The sequence below is a fragment of the Xiphophorus maculatus genome, chromosome 4 (assembly GCF_002775205.1).
Source record: "Xiphophorus maculatus strain JP 163 A chromosome 4, X_maculatus-5.0-male, whole genome shotgun sequence".
NCBI lineage: Eukaryota > Metazoa > Chordata > Actinopteri > Cyprinodontiformes > Poeciliidae > Xiphophorus > Xiphophorus maculatus.
The window spans coordinates 27,562,211-27,575,981 of NC_036446.1; the positions used below are offsets into that span (position 1 = coordinate 27,562,211).

The 13,771-nt window shown below is 38.5% G+C and overlaps 1 protein-coding gene across 3 annotated transcripts in view; it reads right to left on the bottom strand.

Annotated features, from left to right (window-relative positions):
* The window catches only part of LOC102230312 (protein unc-13 homolog C), a 156,258-nt gene that overhangs the window by 24,161 nt on the left and 118,326 nt on the right, over positions 1 to 13,771 (bottom strand). For 2 of the 3 annotated variants that reach the window (XM_023332688.1, XM_023332687.1), the window contains 6 exons: positions 12,689 to 12,815; positions 8,453 to 8,549; positions 6,213 to 6,356; positions 5,933 to 6,010; positions 2,828 to 2,905; positions 159 to 185 (listed from right to left, as the gene is read on the bottom strand). In XM_023332688.1, coding sequence (XP_023188456.1) covers positions 159 to 185; positions 2,828 to 2,905; positions 5,933 to 6,010; positions 6,213 to 6,356; positions 8,453 to 8,549; positions 12,689 to 12,815 — 551 coding nt within the window. The remainder of the gene's footprint in view (positions 1 to 158; positions 186 to 2,827; positions 2,906 to 5,932; positions 6,011 to 6,212; positions 6,357 to 8,452; positions 8,550 to 12,688; positions 12,816 to 13,771) is intronic. The other variant, XM_023332689.1, reaches the window with a different exon arrangement.

Genomic DNA, 13,771 nt, shown 5'->3' on the forward strand with positions numbered 1-13,771 from the left:
GTCATTTCAGCTCCATATGCTCTGTGGCACATGCTTACTGGTGGAGTGTGAGAGGCATAGGCGCGTGAGGGGTGGCAAGGGGTCGGGTGTGGTGGAGTGTTTAGTTGTAATATTTTGGTAAATGGTAAAGGGCTGCTGATGAGTCCTATTGCACACACCTTACAGAAGGAGACAACCCCCTCCTCCTGGAGACAGAGAGAGAGAGCACAGGAAGGAAACGGAGGGGAACAGAGGACACAACGACAGGAGACAAAATGCAAGGCGAGACAGGTGTTAGAAACTACAGAGACACATGCAGCTGAAGTTGTAAGCGATCGTGGGGACGGCAGGCTAGATTTTAGGTTAGAAACACGGAGATTGGTGAAGGGGTAACGAGAGGGGTTGGAGGGGAGCAGGAAAGATCAGCCAGATTTAAACTGCAACACAGAATTTAGAAATTCATCATAACACTTACTAACACGGTAGACGGATAGGGGATAAAAACAGAGGGTTAGTGATGGGAAAGTAGTTTCGGGGACACTCAGACCCACAGCTACATTGATATTTCACAAATATGAGTTTGTGACAATATTTAGTGAGGAAAAACTGAAATTTGAAGATTTGTCAAAACATTTTCCAAAGTTTTTCTCTCTCTCTGTTAAGGATTTGCATGTCAACTAGGGTTGCCAACTTTTCTTTCTTTTTTTTTTTAAACCAGAGACACACTGTAGCATAGGCCTGTCACAATAATCAATAAATCAGTTGATTGCATGATAAATTCAAACAAACTCAATAATTTCCATTGGCATGATTTATCTCATTTTTTCTCTTTTTCTACCAAAAACTGGTAGATAAAAGTCTTCAGTTTGGTGCTTTGGTCTCAACTGGCCCTTATTTGAAGGACTTTTTTTTTTTTTTTTACAAAGACTTGTTGTTTTGTTTATTTGTTTTGAATATTTAAAATGGCTTCCAGTTACAGTGCTAAATGTTCATTAAAATCTAAAGTTTACTCACCTTTTAGGATATGTTCTTGCATTATTATTTGTGCCACTATATTTCTTGAAAATGGTCTCAAAACAACAATATTATCATTTACCGCAATAACGTCTGGAACAATTTATCGTCCAGCAAAGTTTGTTATCGTGACAGGTCAACCGTAGCCTGCCAAAGTAAATTGGGTTCAGTTCAAGTCAATTCAGAAATACTTGATATTCCAAAGTGATTTAGAGAGAGGAGTAAGTCCCACAAAATGTCTTCGCCATCAGGCTGTAAGTTGTTAGTTTACAGTTTGATGAACAGGACGCTCAGGGTTGTTATTAAAGCATTATGTTCTCCATTTATAAACACACACAATCATCATCCCCCCAAAACCGGGCAATCACACTGAGCTGGAACACTGAAGAAGGTTCTGTCTATTATGGACAATAAACAGCACCCTCTCCACCACATAGTGGACAGACAGCGGAGCACCTTCTCACATAGGCTGCTCCAGCTCCGCTGTCGTAGGGACAGATACAGGAAATCCTTCCTGCCACATGCCATCTCACTGTGCAATAAAAGCCAAATCATTGTTCTGCACTAATCAGTCCGATTTTGCACAATTGCACTGTGGCACACTTGCTGTACTTATATTTACATATACATTCTGTATCTGCATTTTTTTAATCTTTGCAAGGACTGCTCTAAGCTGCTTTTTATATTGACAGCATGTTATATTTTATTTTTATTTTGTCTACAATTGCTACTCAGTGGTGGATGTTGTGTGTCTTGTCTCTATGCTGCTGTAACTGTGAAATAATTTCCCTGCTGGGATGAACAAAGTAATTCTATTCTATTCTATTCTATCAGCAGGGACACGAGGAAATAATTATTCACATCACAATGATGATTTAGTTCATTATTTTATGTTTAATTTGTGCTCTGTTCTTTGTCTTTTTTAAATATTTTTGATTATAATTGAAAACTCCTGACAGCGGGAATCACTGCAGACAGGTTTAACCTGTTGACTCTTTTTTGCTTCCGATTGTAGCTGAATGGACTGGTTTGAACAATCAAATAGAAATTTGTCTTTTATATGTACCATACATATAGATCAGCAATGTTTCTGACAAGAATCGTGTACTGATCCTCATATTTGGCACAAAACAGAGACATGCTAGGTAGCCGCAGCCTAATCAGAGCCGCAATCTGTCAGAGCGCCACCGGGATCAAAAAACAGCTTTCAACACGCGGGACAAATACGAGACGGAATCAGTTGCTCCTTTATACAGGACGTCCAGGCGATGACAAGAGAGCTGGCAACCCTGGTGTGGCTCGAATGTCCAGGAAATATTAGAAGCAACAAATGAATTCTGGTCTTTTTAATGCCAACGTTGGCACCGCCAGCTGCTACGACAGAGATCTGACTTTTTCTTCTTCTTTTTTTCTTTTTTTTTAAACAGGAATCCTCTGGAGTATATAGGCAGATTTATTTTTTTTATTTTTATTTTTTCAATTAGAAAAATTATTTGTAAAATATCCATAGTGTAGCTGGGGCTTTGAGGAAGCTAAGAGACAGAGGAGATTATTAAGCACAGAGCTAACAGACGAACATCAGGACATCAAGGGTGTCTTAAATCAATTTCAATAACACGCAATAAAAAATAAGCACTTGCATATTAATGAAAATCAGCATCGCAGATGCGGATCTCAGATTGGTTGGTTCAATTTTCTTCAAGTGAAACACTTCTCAAGACATCCCATCAGCCCCGGAGGTGCTGCACTAAACCTAACGCTACTGTCGGATATGGAACAACTTCGAAATTCGGACCAGAAAACATTCGCAAGCAACACATGTAGATGCACAGACCTGCTTCCCACCCATGGACTCAAACATCTTCTCTAGCTGGACTCGAAGTTGCTGGATGTTGTTGAGGATTATGCACGGCTGCAAAACAGTAAAAAATGAAAGTGGTTAGATTTTTCTTTTACGTTTAATCCCACTCCGCCATCCACCTGCTTTGACAGCTGTTGTGATTGTATTGTTATAGTTTGGGAGCCCGTGATTAGCCAATATAACTGGAAACACAAGAATAATGATAATTTTTATATTTTTTTTAAGTGTCAAAAGAAAAATGATAGGGGCAACCACCGTGAAATCCATCAGCTTTCATGTCGTGACACATCATCTATACAAAGAAGTGAAGTCTGTGCTCAAAACGTCAGCAGGGAAATGCAATACATAACACGACGAGGAGAGAAATGTCTGCACTGAATGTGTCAGACGTTATCGATTTCTCTGCTCCACAACAAGTTTAACAGATGACAGACATTAATCACGCCACTTTTTACAGACACCCAGAATAAATCTGGAGACTCTCACCAACTCGTATATTATGCGAGTTGTTTGCTCACAAGAAAACACAACAGAAGGCAATACGAAATGTCTTAATTAATATTTCAGTAATGAATACTACTAATACTATAATCCCTGGCCCCACAGGAAAAGGATGATTGGTGTCTTTCAAACCCCCCCAAAGCAGCCAACAGTGTTGCTGCTGTTGATGGATTACTCTCCATTAGAATTATGAGCATATACATGTGTGGAAATGATTAGATATTCTAAACCAAAGTACTAAACCTAAGTAACATTTTGGAACAGTACTTCAGCATAATTCAAGTCATCTAAAAGCAAACCTGACATCTGCATTTTCTTTTCGGATAGATTAATGATTCCAGTGCCAGATAATGTCGAGGTTCACATACAGATACAGATATCAATATCTGTATTGGTCCCGATATTGAAAAAAACTCTAGCTTGGCTATCGGTGGCAATGTGCCCAAGGACAGATCTACTCTGAGCGACGTCATGCTTTATTATTTATTCTACATTATATTTAGAATTCCTAATTGCACTTTCTGAACCCTTTGAAAGAAGGTTTGATGCAGTTTATTTTTTTTACATGTAAAAAAAAACTCACAAAAATTTTTTTTTTGCAAGTTTCAGTTTCCTTATTATTTATTTTGCACTAGCTTTATAGTCCTAACAAATTAAAGTTGTGTTATTTTTACATGTTTGACCAAGCTTGTGAAGCTATTGGTGTATTTAAGTGTACATTTATGTCTGTTTTGAAAAAGAAGCATTTAAAGTCAGTTCAGCAGTTCAGTTTCTGTATCAGATCGGTATCGGCCGATACTAAACCTCAGATATTAATATCGGTATCGGAACTGCAAAAAAGTGGATCGGTGCGTCCCTGAGTGATTATTTTACTTTCTGGGTAGCAAACAAGAACTAGTAACCCATCTTGACCAATATTAGCAGACAATGCACAGAAATGCAATAGAGATCATGCAACAATTTGCCAAAACATTCAGAACTTAAAGATTTGCAAAAATCACAAACTATAATTTATTTTTATTAGAAGTTTCTTATAAAGCAACACAAATCAGGCGTATGTCTCTAACACTTTTCCGTGCTGAAAGACTGAAATGTCTGTCCATCCTTTGCAAAGCAGATCAAGGTCAGTCAAATTGGATGGAGAGCGTCTGGGGAGATCAATTTTAAAGTTTTGTCATTATTTCTGAAACGTATTTAAATTTGACAAGGCAGTTTCACAACAAAATATGTATTTATTTCAATCCTTTCACTTGGGTCTGCAATTTTTAACAGAATTGTTCCATTTGAGTTGAATTACTATTGACCTCTAATTAATCCCCTCCTCAAATGGCTGGCCAGCTTAGTTTGACAGCTATGTTTTCTTTTGGTTGGTTAGCAGTTGTGCCCTCTTAACGTTTTTAGTTTGATGAGAGATTTTAAAGAGATTTCCAAATATTGGAATATTTGTAATTTAAGTTTCTCCACAACTTTTTCTATTAAATCTCAAAGTCCGCCACAAAACAGCAGCATTTTTATTGAGCTTAAATTACGGACTCAGTTTACTCATTATATCAGGTCTGGAGGACAGAAAGTTACACTGGATTTAAAACATAGTTAAACATCGCTATACTTTTGGTTATGTATAGCCAAAAACAGAGTTGAACTACGTTTAGCTAAACATATCTATGTTGTTAGCCATGTTTAGCTAAAAACATAGCTAAAAATAGCTAAACGTTGTTATTTTTAGCTGCGGGCTAAAAATAACCCGCAGCTATTTTTAGCCGCGGGTTTGGGCATTCCAGCTTCTTGATGATCTCAAACACTACAATTTTCAAAAATGTCATCAGTAAGACTTTTAAAAACATATTTTTCATACTGCTTCACAGTTACTGTACATGCTCCTTTGGCACTTAAAATCCTTCTGAAACACACTGAAGTTTATGATTATTAAGTGACAGAGCGCGTCAGTGAATACCTTTCCCTGGCCCTGCGGCGGGGTTAATTGAACACAAACACAACAGTCCGCTCACATCTCAGTTCCTGTATTTTTCCCATCATCTGTCACTGTAGTCCTGTCAAGGGAAGGCATGCCTTACTTTCTTCTCTGGGACAGTAGTAATGAGACCGTCAGCACTGTAACAAAACATCTGTTCCCTCACTGCCTGTTATCTCTTCTTTCAGCTTCAAAATCCAATGTGAATAATTAGGCCACTCACAAAGCCGTGTGTTTAGCCATCCGTCACTTTAAACAATAGGCCGAGAAAGTACCAATGACTCGACCTCATCAGCTGCGGGCGAGAAATGAGTTGTTTCATTTGCGTTAGTAGAGACGATGTTAACGGCTTTAGGGGAGATACTGCAAAGCTCTGCACAAAGAGTCAGACTTAAAAATACTTTCATAGCCTCCATAGCCAACCCTTACTGGACACTGAATATAGAAAACTATTTTTTCATGTGTGTGTGTGTGTGTGTTACCAGGTTTGCACTTGACATCTCCCAATAACTTCGGTGCAACTTTGCTGCCGTACATTTCTCCTGTATTTACCCAAGTATTTCAGTGTCTTTTATGTAAACGGCAGGGAATGAGAATGCACTTACCACGTTCTCCTTGTTCAAATGCAATGGAAACTCCTTGGAAATGATTGCAGCATATTGCAAGAGAACCTTGTTGATAGTCTGCAGGAGTAGAAAGGATATTATAATTACTGTTTGTTTGCTCGGCTTTTACTAGGTCAGCAAACGCAGTCAATTACGCCGCTGATATTAAACAAAAGACGTACGCGAAACAAATCCTCCCAGACTAATGACAAACACCTCAACTGAAAGGTTCCACTGGCCGCAGCAGCACCAGAACGGGAAGCTTGCAAGGGAAACTGACCTTCGCAAAACGGCACATGAAATGCGCCAGAGCCTGCGGGTTTGGGCATTCCAGCTTCTTGATAATCTCAAAGCTCTGGTTTAGTTGAGTGAACACGTCCACCACGGAGCAGGAGAAGAGGGCGTGCTCCGAGGTTTGCTGGAACTGAAGCAGAGGGAGGGAGATGGGGCCAGAGTTCAGACGGAGAGAGAGAGAAAAAGGAAAACGATTCAGGAGAGATTGAGTAAAAGCTGATGTGAGCTAATCATGTGACTGAAATTCTGAGTGTATATGAATTGAAATACTGAAGCAGACAATATGTGCACTAAATAAATAAGTCAGCGAATCAACGACGACATTACACATTGAGGTTTTTGGGGATGGCAGCTCTGGTCCTCCTGGGCTGTTGTCCTGAAAACGGTTGGACGTGTTTCCAAAGAAAATAGACTGGTGATCGAAATCGGACGACTTTCCAATTCGCCCTCTCTGATTGGTCATCGAAACACCAAAACTCTTGCAGCTTTTCGAATTTTAAACGCACAACATGTATAAGTGCTACCAGAGAACAGCAAACATTAGAATGGAAACTGACTGAAATAAGACTTTTCAGTATCGCCGCGGTGCTTAAAAAGGAATTAGAGACGCAGAGAGATGTTATTTTTTTTAATGGAGGCGTATTTGGAGCACATCAGTAGATCTAACTATTTATAGTTAGACACCAGTTGGATGAGAGGAAGCTTAAGCTATTCCAGTGAAGCTGCCCTGTTTTACCCGTCCAATTTCATCCGCCGTGGGACTTGTTGTATCTGGAAATGCTTGAAGTCTTGGAGGTCTTACGGTTCATGCAAGGGTCTTTGAATGCATCGCTGCTGTGCTACTCATTCTCAAAAAAAAAAGAAGAAAGCACTGAAAACAGTTTACAAAGCCAACTTTGTAATCGTTTTTCTTTGTTCTGAAATATCAGTGAAATATTGTTTAAGTGCAGAGCTGTGTAAGGTTGCCTGCTCTCTCTCTCTTACACACATGATGTCACCTCTGGTCCCGGTTTTTTAAACTAATAATCAGTTAGAGAAAGTCTTTGTCAAGCTCCTTTTACTTACAATAACTGAATGAATAATTCAGCATAATATCAGCAACTTGGAGTCTTTTTTCTCTCATATATTTTCATGAACACCTCTGTTATATGTTGTGCAGAAAAAAAACCCAGTTCCATAATCATGTAAAGAAGTCAAACAAATGGCTTGTAAGCTATGATATTTATTGAAGGTGAGATGTGCTGTAATTCTCAGTTGGGTTTTATTTAGAGACCTTTATTCTACTGAATTTGTAGATTTTGTTTGTAATGCAAAGGAAGATGGTTCTGTAACTTTTATCTGTTGGTGAGGAATCCACGTTTCATTTTTCTGTTTTAGAAAATAATGTGAAAAGAGTTACATTTTTTATTTACTGAGAAAGCAGAAAAAGTATTTTGATGTTCCTGTTCTCGTTCTTAAAGCTAAAATTTGTTGTTATGTCATGACGTCACAAAATCGATAGTTTAATTCTGATCAGTATATATCTAGTTTCATAGATTTAAATGGATTTATTATGTCTGTCACCAATTTCTACTAATTGTGTGTTCATTTAAAAAAAATGTGTATTTAAATAGAGAAAACCCTTATGGACTGAATTTGCCCACCGCTTTTTCTGAAGCCTTCAGAAAGGTCACATCAGGGTGACGTTATCAAACTGTGTTTGTTATTCAGCATAAAAACTCAATACATTTTAACTTTAGGAATGAATATAAAGCTGTGCATCGAGCATCTCTTCAAAAGAGCAGTTTATAAAAGCTTTGTGTGTATCTAAATTCATCAGACAGAGGGACGATTCCAACTAATCTCAATAAAACGGAATAAATAAGTATGGAAATGTGGTCATGCATCAGTCTATCGCAGCAGCTCCATGCGACTCCTGCAGATTTCCTGTCACGTCCCCCAGAAGCCTCTTCTGCTCTGAAAAACACGCTTCCTTCCTTCCTTGGTATCAATTTTTAATTGAAACATTTCTTTTGTATTCCTGTCTTGTCACGTCTCAGGGCGAGAGGTGTTTCTTGACTGTGCAAAATTTCCTTTATCCTACCAAAACCCCCCTCGTTCTCCTCAAAATGTAAATTCGGTCTCGGGAGGCCACCGTGGTTATTAAGGAAGCAGACGTCAAGTGGCCCGGACAGCTGGATAAAAATAAAACTTACTTCTTGAGAAATAATTCAGTGCTGTACTCACGCCGTCTTTCTTGTCTCTTTCAAGTGCTCCGTTGAGGAAGTCCATGGCAACGGCTTCGTTCTCATCGAGCCACTGAATGACGAAGGGTTCGAACCACCTGCGAGACAAGAAGGACATGTGGCTGGATGTTGTTGTGATTTCTCATGATGAAATCACAACATCAAGTGATGAAATGGTATAACAGCATCTCGTCACATCAGCCTCACGACGCTGATTGTTTTCCCACTAAAAATAGATTCATGTGTGGTTTTGACAGAGGTTCACGGAACCTGCAGGGATTTGTACAGAGTTTTGGTGGAAACTAGTTAGAATAACTCGGTTACGTTTACTTTAGCAATATTTTTTGGGAAAAGTACTTGTTAGGGGTATTTTCTATACGCTGTACTTTTGAGTAATTTTTTTATGAAGTGTCACTATTCTTATTTGAGTAAACATTTCTGGGTACTCAACCCACAACGAATAGCTTTACTGATGGAAGAACAGGCTTTTTTTAAACAAAACGTCACCAGACACAGTTTTTGCTAAAGTTTTGATCAAATATCTGGAAACATTTGCCTGATTTTATTTAACAATTGTTGTAATCATATTATTGTTATTATGATCTTTAAAATACCTACATTTCCACCTAACTTTATATCTGGTCCATCTGATTATACATTTTTTACATATAATGATTGATGGTTTGATCAGTTACTCGGTACTTTCAGCCTTTTTACCACATACTGTTTTACTCTTTCTTGAGTAACTTCTCATATGGCTTTTTTTTTTCTTTTTTTACTTTTACTTTACATATGTTTTAGTAGTGCAATTCTTACTTGACTACAATATTTGGGTACTCTGCCCACCTCTGGATTTGTATAAGGTATCAGATTGTGGAGAGATTCGGCATCCAGGTTCGGACAGAAATAAAATACGAAGCAGGACAGATGACAGCGATGTTAGTAGTGCTGTAATTGTGCAGTAATGTCTTTAACTTGAATTTGCTCCCTCAAGATAAATCTACTCCCAGTCTGTAGGCAGCTGCCACTTAAAGCAAAGCTAATGAACAAATAAAACAGGTGTGTTGACAGAGAAAGGCGAGAGAGGAGGCAAGCATGTGGTATGGAGACGTGTGTGTTTGTGTGTGTCTGGTCTGCAGGGTGAGCCTCCGGTAGAATCAATCCGGCATTTGAGTGACGCTGTTGGAGACAAGGTGGGCGAATCATTAATCTGATAGAATGGTCAGACGGGAGGCAGCACGGCGTTCCCTCACTGCGCTACACGTGTTTACACCACGGCCATCCTGGCTTTGCTGCACAAGGTTACGCACGCGAAACGATAAACACATTTCTCAGCCGCAAAAAAGGCGTCCCGTCATCAAAAAACGGAGTTTAAGGCGTTGCTGCAACGAATCAGATCATACGAACACAACGAATGACTAAAGGTTTGATCTAAACCCGGAGTCTGATTTGAATTTCCATCTCGTTTGAGCTGAACGTCGCTGCAGAATAATTCTGCTCGTGGCGAGCACCGGAAATAAATTTAGAACAATTTTGAAATCGTCTTCTCGAGCCGCATAAAAGTACTACATTGAGGTTCGCTACGGTTCTTTTGATAGCTTGTGGTAATAAGAAGAATTTCCTGCGGAAGATTCAAAATTATGTTCAATTTATTCTTGTTTTTTCTGTTTTTATTGCACTTTTCAATACTTATCCTTTAGGCCATGTTTAAAACGCTTTGCTTTAGTTCAACATCAAATCATCATTATTATCATAATAATCCTGTTGAACAGCAGAAAGGTCATTGTTTTTGTAATAAACTATTTAGATTTTCTTTGTACCGTTATATGCGTGTTTTTCTGTCGAAGACAGGTTGCTATAGGAACAACAAGAGGCTAATACAGAAGCATAAAGATGGCCCTCCAAAAAATAAGTATAGAGCAACATCATCTTACAACATGAAACGCTAATTGTTCCTACAACATAACTTTTTTCATGCAGCAACACTGCAAGTCATCAGAACGCATTTTTCACATTCCAACGTGTGACATTATTACAATGTCCACATTTGTCACGTCATATCATAAACGGTGTCAATATGTTACCGAAATATAAAAATACGTTTTCTTTCAAAGTATAAACTGATAAACATGTTATGATTACAGACTTCAATCTCTGAGGTCTGTAATCATTAGTAATCAGTGATTAGTAATTAGTAATTAGTGCTTTGCTTCCAGTGAGTCGCCCGACTCTGGAACTCAAACGAGATTTTATTCTGTTTAATAAAACAACACGGCAGTTATTCATGTGGCCATATTTATGCAGCGCATCAAGAAAATGTCGCGGTCTTTGCCATTTTACGCTCCAAAGTCAAGAGGGATCTTTGGCAGCAGTCCTCACTTTCATTTCATTTCGGATCATTTTTAGTTTAATCAGCATAAAGCCTCGTGAAAGGTATTGGAAAGCCATCAGTCACTCCATTTACACGTTTATCCATCTTCCCACTGCTTTAATTAAGCCTTTCCTTTCTGTAGTTAGTAAATGTTTGTCATCGTGCAACATGCACTGAGGGAAAGGACAGACACACAGGTGTCTCATTGAGAATTTCTAGCATCCTTACTCTAAACCGCAGGAGTTAACGAGCTTCAGTAAACGTCTCACGGCACTCGAACGCATCTCCAATTGTTGTTGTGATCGATCGATGAGAGCTGCCGCCGCCTCATGGGGTTTGGTTTCATAAAACCCTTAGAAATAACAGTCGTACCGATCGCAGCCTCGTTCACGTTGATGAATGACAGCAAAATCTCACACTGGCTGTTACTGAGTCTTAATTATAACTTAGACAAGTGGTTTAAATGAGACCCTTTTGCATGTGATTGTCCTCAAATTCCCGTAAACCAGCTTTATAAAATGATTACGATAATCTATGTTTATGTGCTCAACGTGATCTAAAAAATTTTTATTTTCCTAATAATTTGTTTTTCTAAGATTTAAACTGTCGTTCACATCCTGTCGTCGTCATGTGACCTTTTCTGCTCACTGGGTCCAGACGTTCTGAAATACATCGGCAGATGACCAGAGAGCAGCGGAGATTTTGTTCGTTAAATGTTACGAAATTTAAGAAACCTGCAACTTAGTTACACTGATGACATAATCACTGTTAAATTACTTCAGGGACGATCAGAATATTGCTATTTGTGCCAGCACAAAATAACAGATCTTAAAGATGAAAAGGTGAAGTCAGAAGATTAAAAATACAAATGTAAAAATGCATTTTTTAAGTAATAATTAAAATAACTTTGTAAAAGAAAAAAAGGTCAAAGATTCACCTGTTTATATGTTTGTGCATGCTAAAAAACCATGTGCAAAAAGTAGCCATTTATATATCATCAATTTATCATTGATATCATTAGTTAAAAAGTCATTTCCTTATAAAAATAACTTGACTCAAAAACATCCTTCTTCCATGAGTCTAAACATAAACCCTGTCAAATCTATATCTCACATAGAACGTACCACTTTAATCTATACTATTTGGAGGCAATTAGAAGGTTTCAAGAAGGCCTTTGTCAGCACGGTTCTTGCATATTTTATACAACATAAAGTCAAACTACATGGTGAGTCAAGAACAAACTGAGTAAAGCTGAAAAACATCCACATCTCACCGTTTCACTGAACAGTTTAGCACCAAAATACTCTAAAGACCCGCTGGGTTTTGATCCAGTTCGTGCTCCACCAACCCTCCTGACCTCTCAGGTCTTCTGGTTCTGGGTTCTACTCTGCAGCCAAAGAACCAGAACTAAACATGGAGAAGCAGCATTCAGCTTCTATGCCCCACAAATTTGGAACGAACTTCCAGAACAACTGCAAATCAGCCGAAACACTGAGCTCCTTTAAATCAGAGCTAAAATTCCAGTTGCTTTTGGCTCATAATAACTGGAAAATGTATCAACATTTTTGATGTGTGTTGATGATTTTGATTATGTTTGTTACTGGTTTCACATTTAGCGACTGTCTGATGCTTTGATATTTCTATGATGTTTCTATGATGTAAAGCACTTTGAACTGCCTTGTTGCTGAAACGTGCTATGCAAATAAACTTTCATTTTGATTTCTTGACTTTTTTTAATACAACCCAAAAAAAATGTATTTATTTTTTTATTTTTTTTACCAAACTGAGATCTAAATTTAGAGACTAGGCCAGCATTTAATGTCTACAGAAGGTAAAGGATATCTTCTTATTCAAATGACCACTTACAGAGAATATTCCGGTGGAACATCCTTGAAGGCCGGCAGATCGCGGACGTACTCGTTATGGAACCATTTGACTTTGAAGTGAAGGTTCATGTACTCCGTGCTTTTGCATAGGCGATGCTTATCATGCTCTGCAATGCAAACACATAAAGAGAAGAGAACATTTCACTGTGGGCAGCAATAAACGAAGTTGGGACAACTACAAAACACAACATCTCAGCTGCATGTACGTCGCATGTGCTGTTCCTTCCACAGCGTCTTAAAAGATTCACAAGAACAGACAGAAACGCACGCGAACATCAGGCACGGAGCAGCAGTGGATGCTTTCATGCCAACATCCTCTCTGGCCCAGTTTTTTTTCTTTTTAATATATATAGCCTTGAGCTATTAAAGCATGAGAAAATAACACAGAGCTTGTAAATGTGCCCAACTTTGTCCAAACAAAGGAAGGTCTTTTTAATCATCGCCAACAAACCGATGCCAAAGTGGAGCGCTATTCAAATCAGCCGACATGTCTGCTGAGTCACTGCAGGAATTTCAAAGAGAGTTAAACATTTCTGAGGAATTCCCCCCGGAGAGAAAACGCATGGCGACGGTGCAGCTGAGGACAGAGGAAATCCAGGAGAAAAGAGAGAGAGCGAGCCGGCGGAGGAGAAAGGGAGAGGGAGAACAGACAAAAGAGGAAGAACCGAGGGAGAAGAGTACCATGGAGTAAAGGCAAAAAAAATATTTATAGATACAGTATATTGTATAAAGGCATGTTTTATGCTACATATTTTGCAGAATCATGCCACTCATGTTGGCAGCATGTTGGAGTAGTTCTGTTACTTACATTTTGATTTCTCTTTTCTTTAATTCCTCTGTTTCTGGCAGAAAAGTTCTATTTATTTTGATTTTGGATGCTGTGCAGCAGGCAGGATTCTTTTTCCTCAATTTTCTTTACCTTTGGTCATTTATTCCAAGTCAAACGACCAAAGCATATCATAATGAATCCAAAGATTTTTGGAAAATTATTTTGTGAACTCTCAAGAAAAACGTGCAGCTTTTTGAGTGAAGATATAGCTGAGTAACACTAACACATTTATTT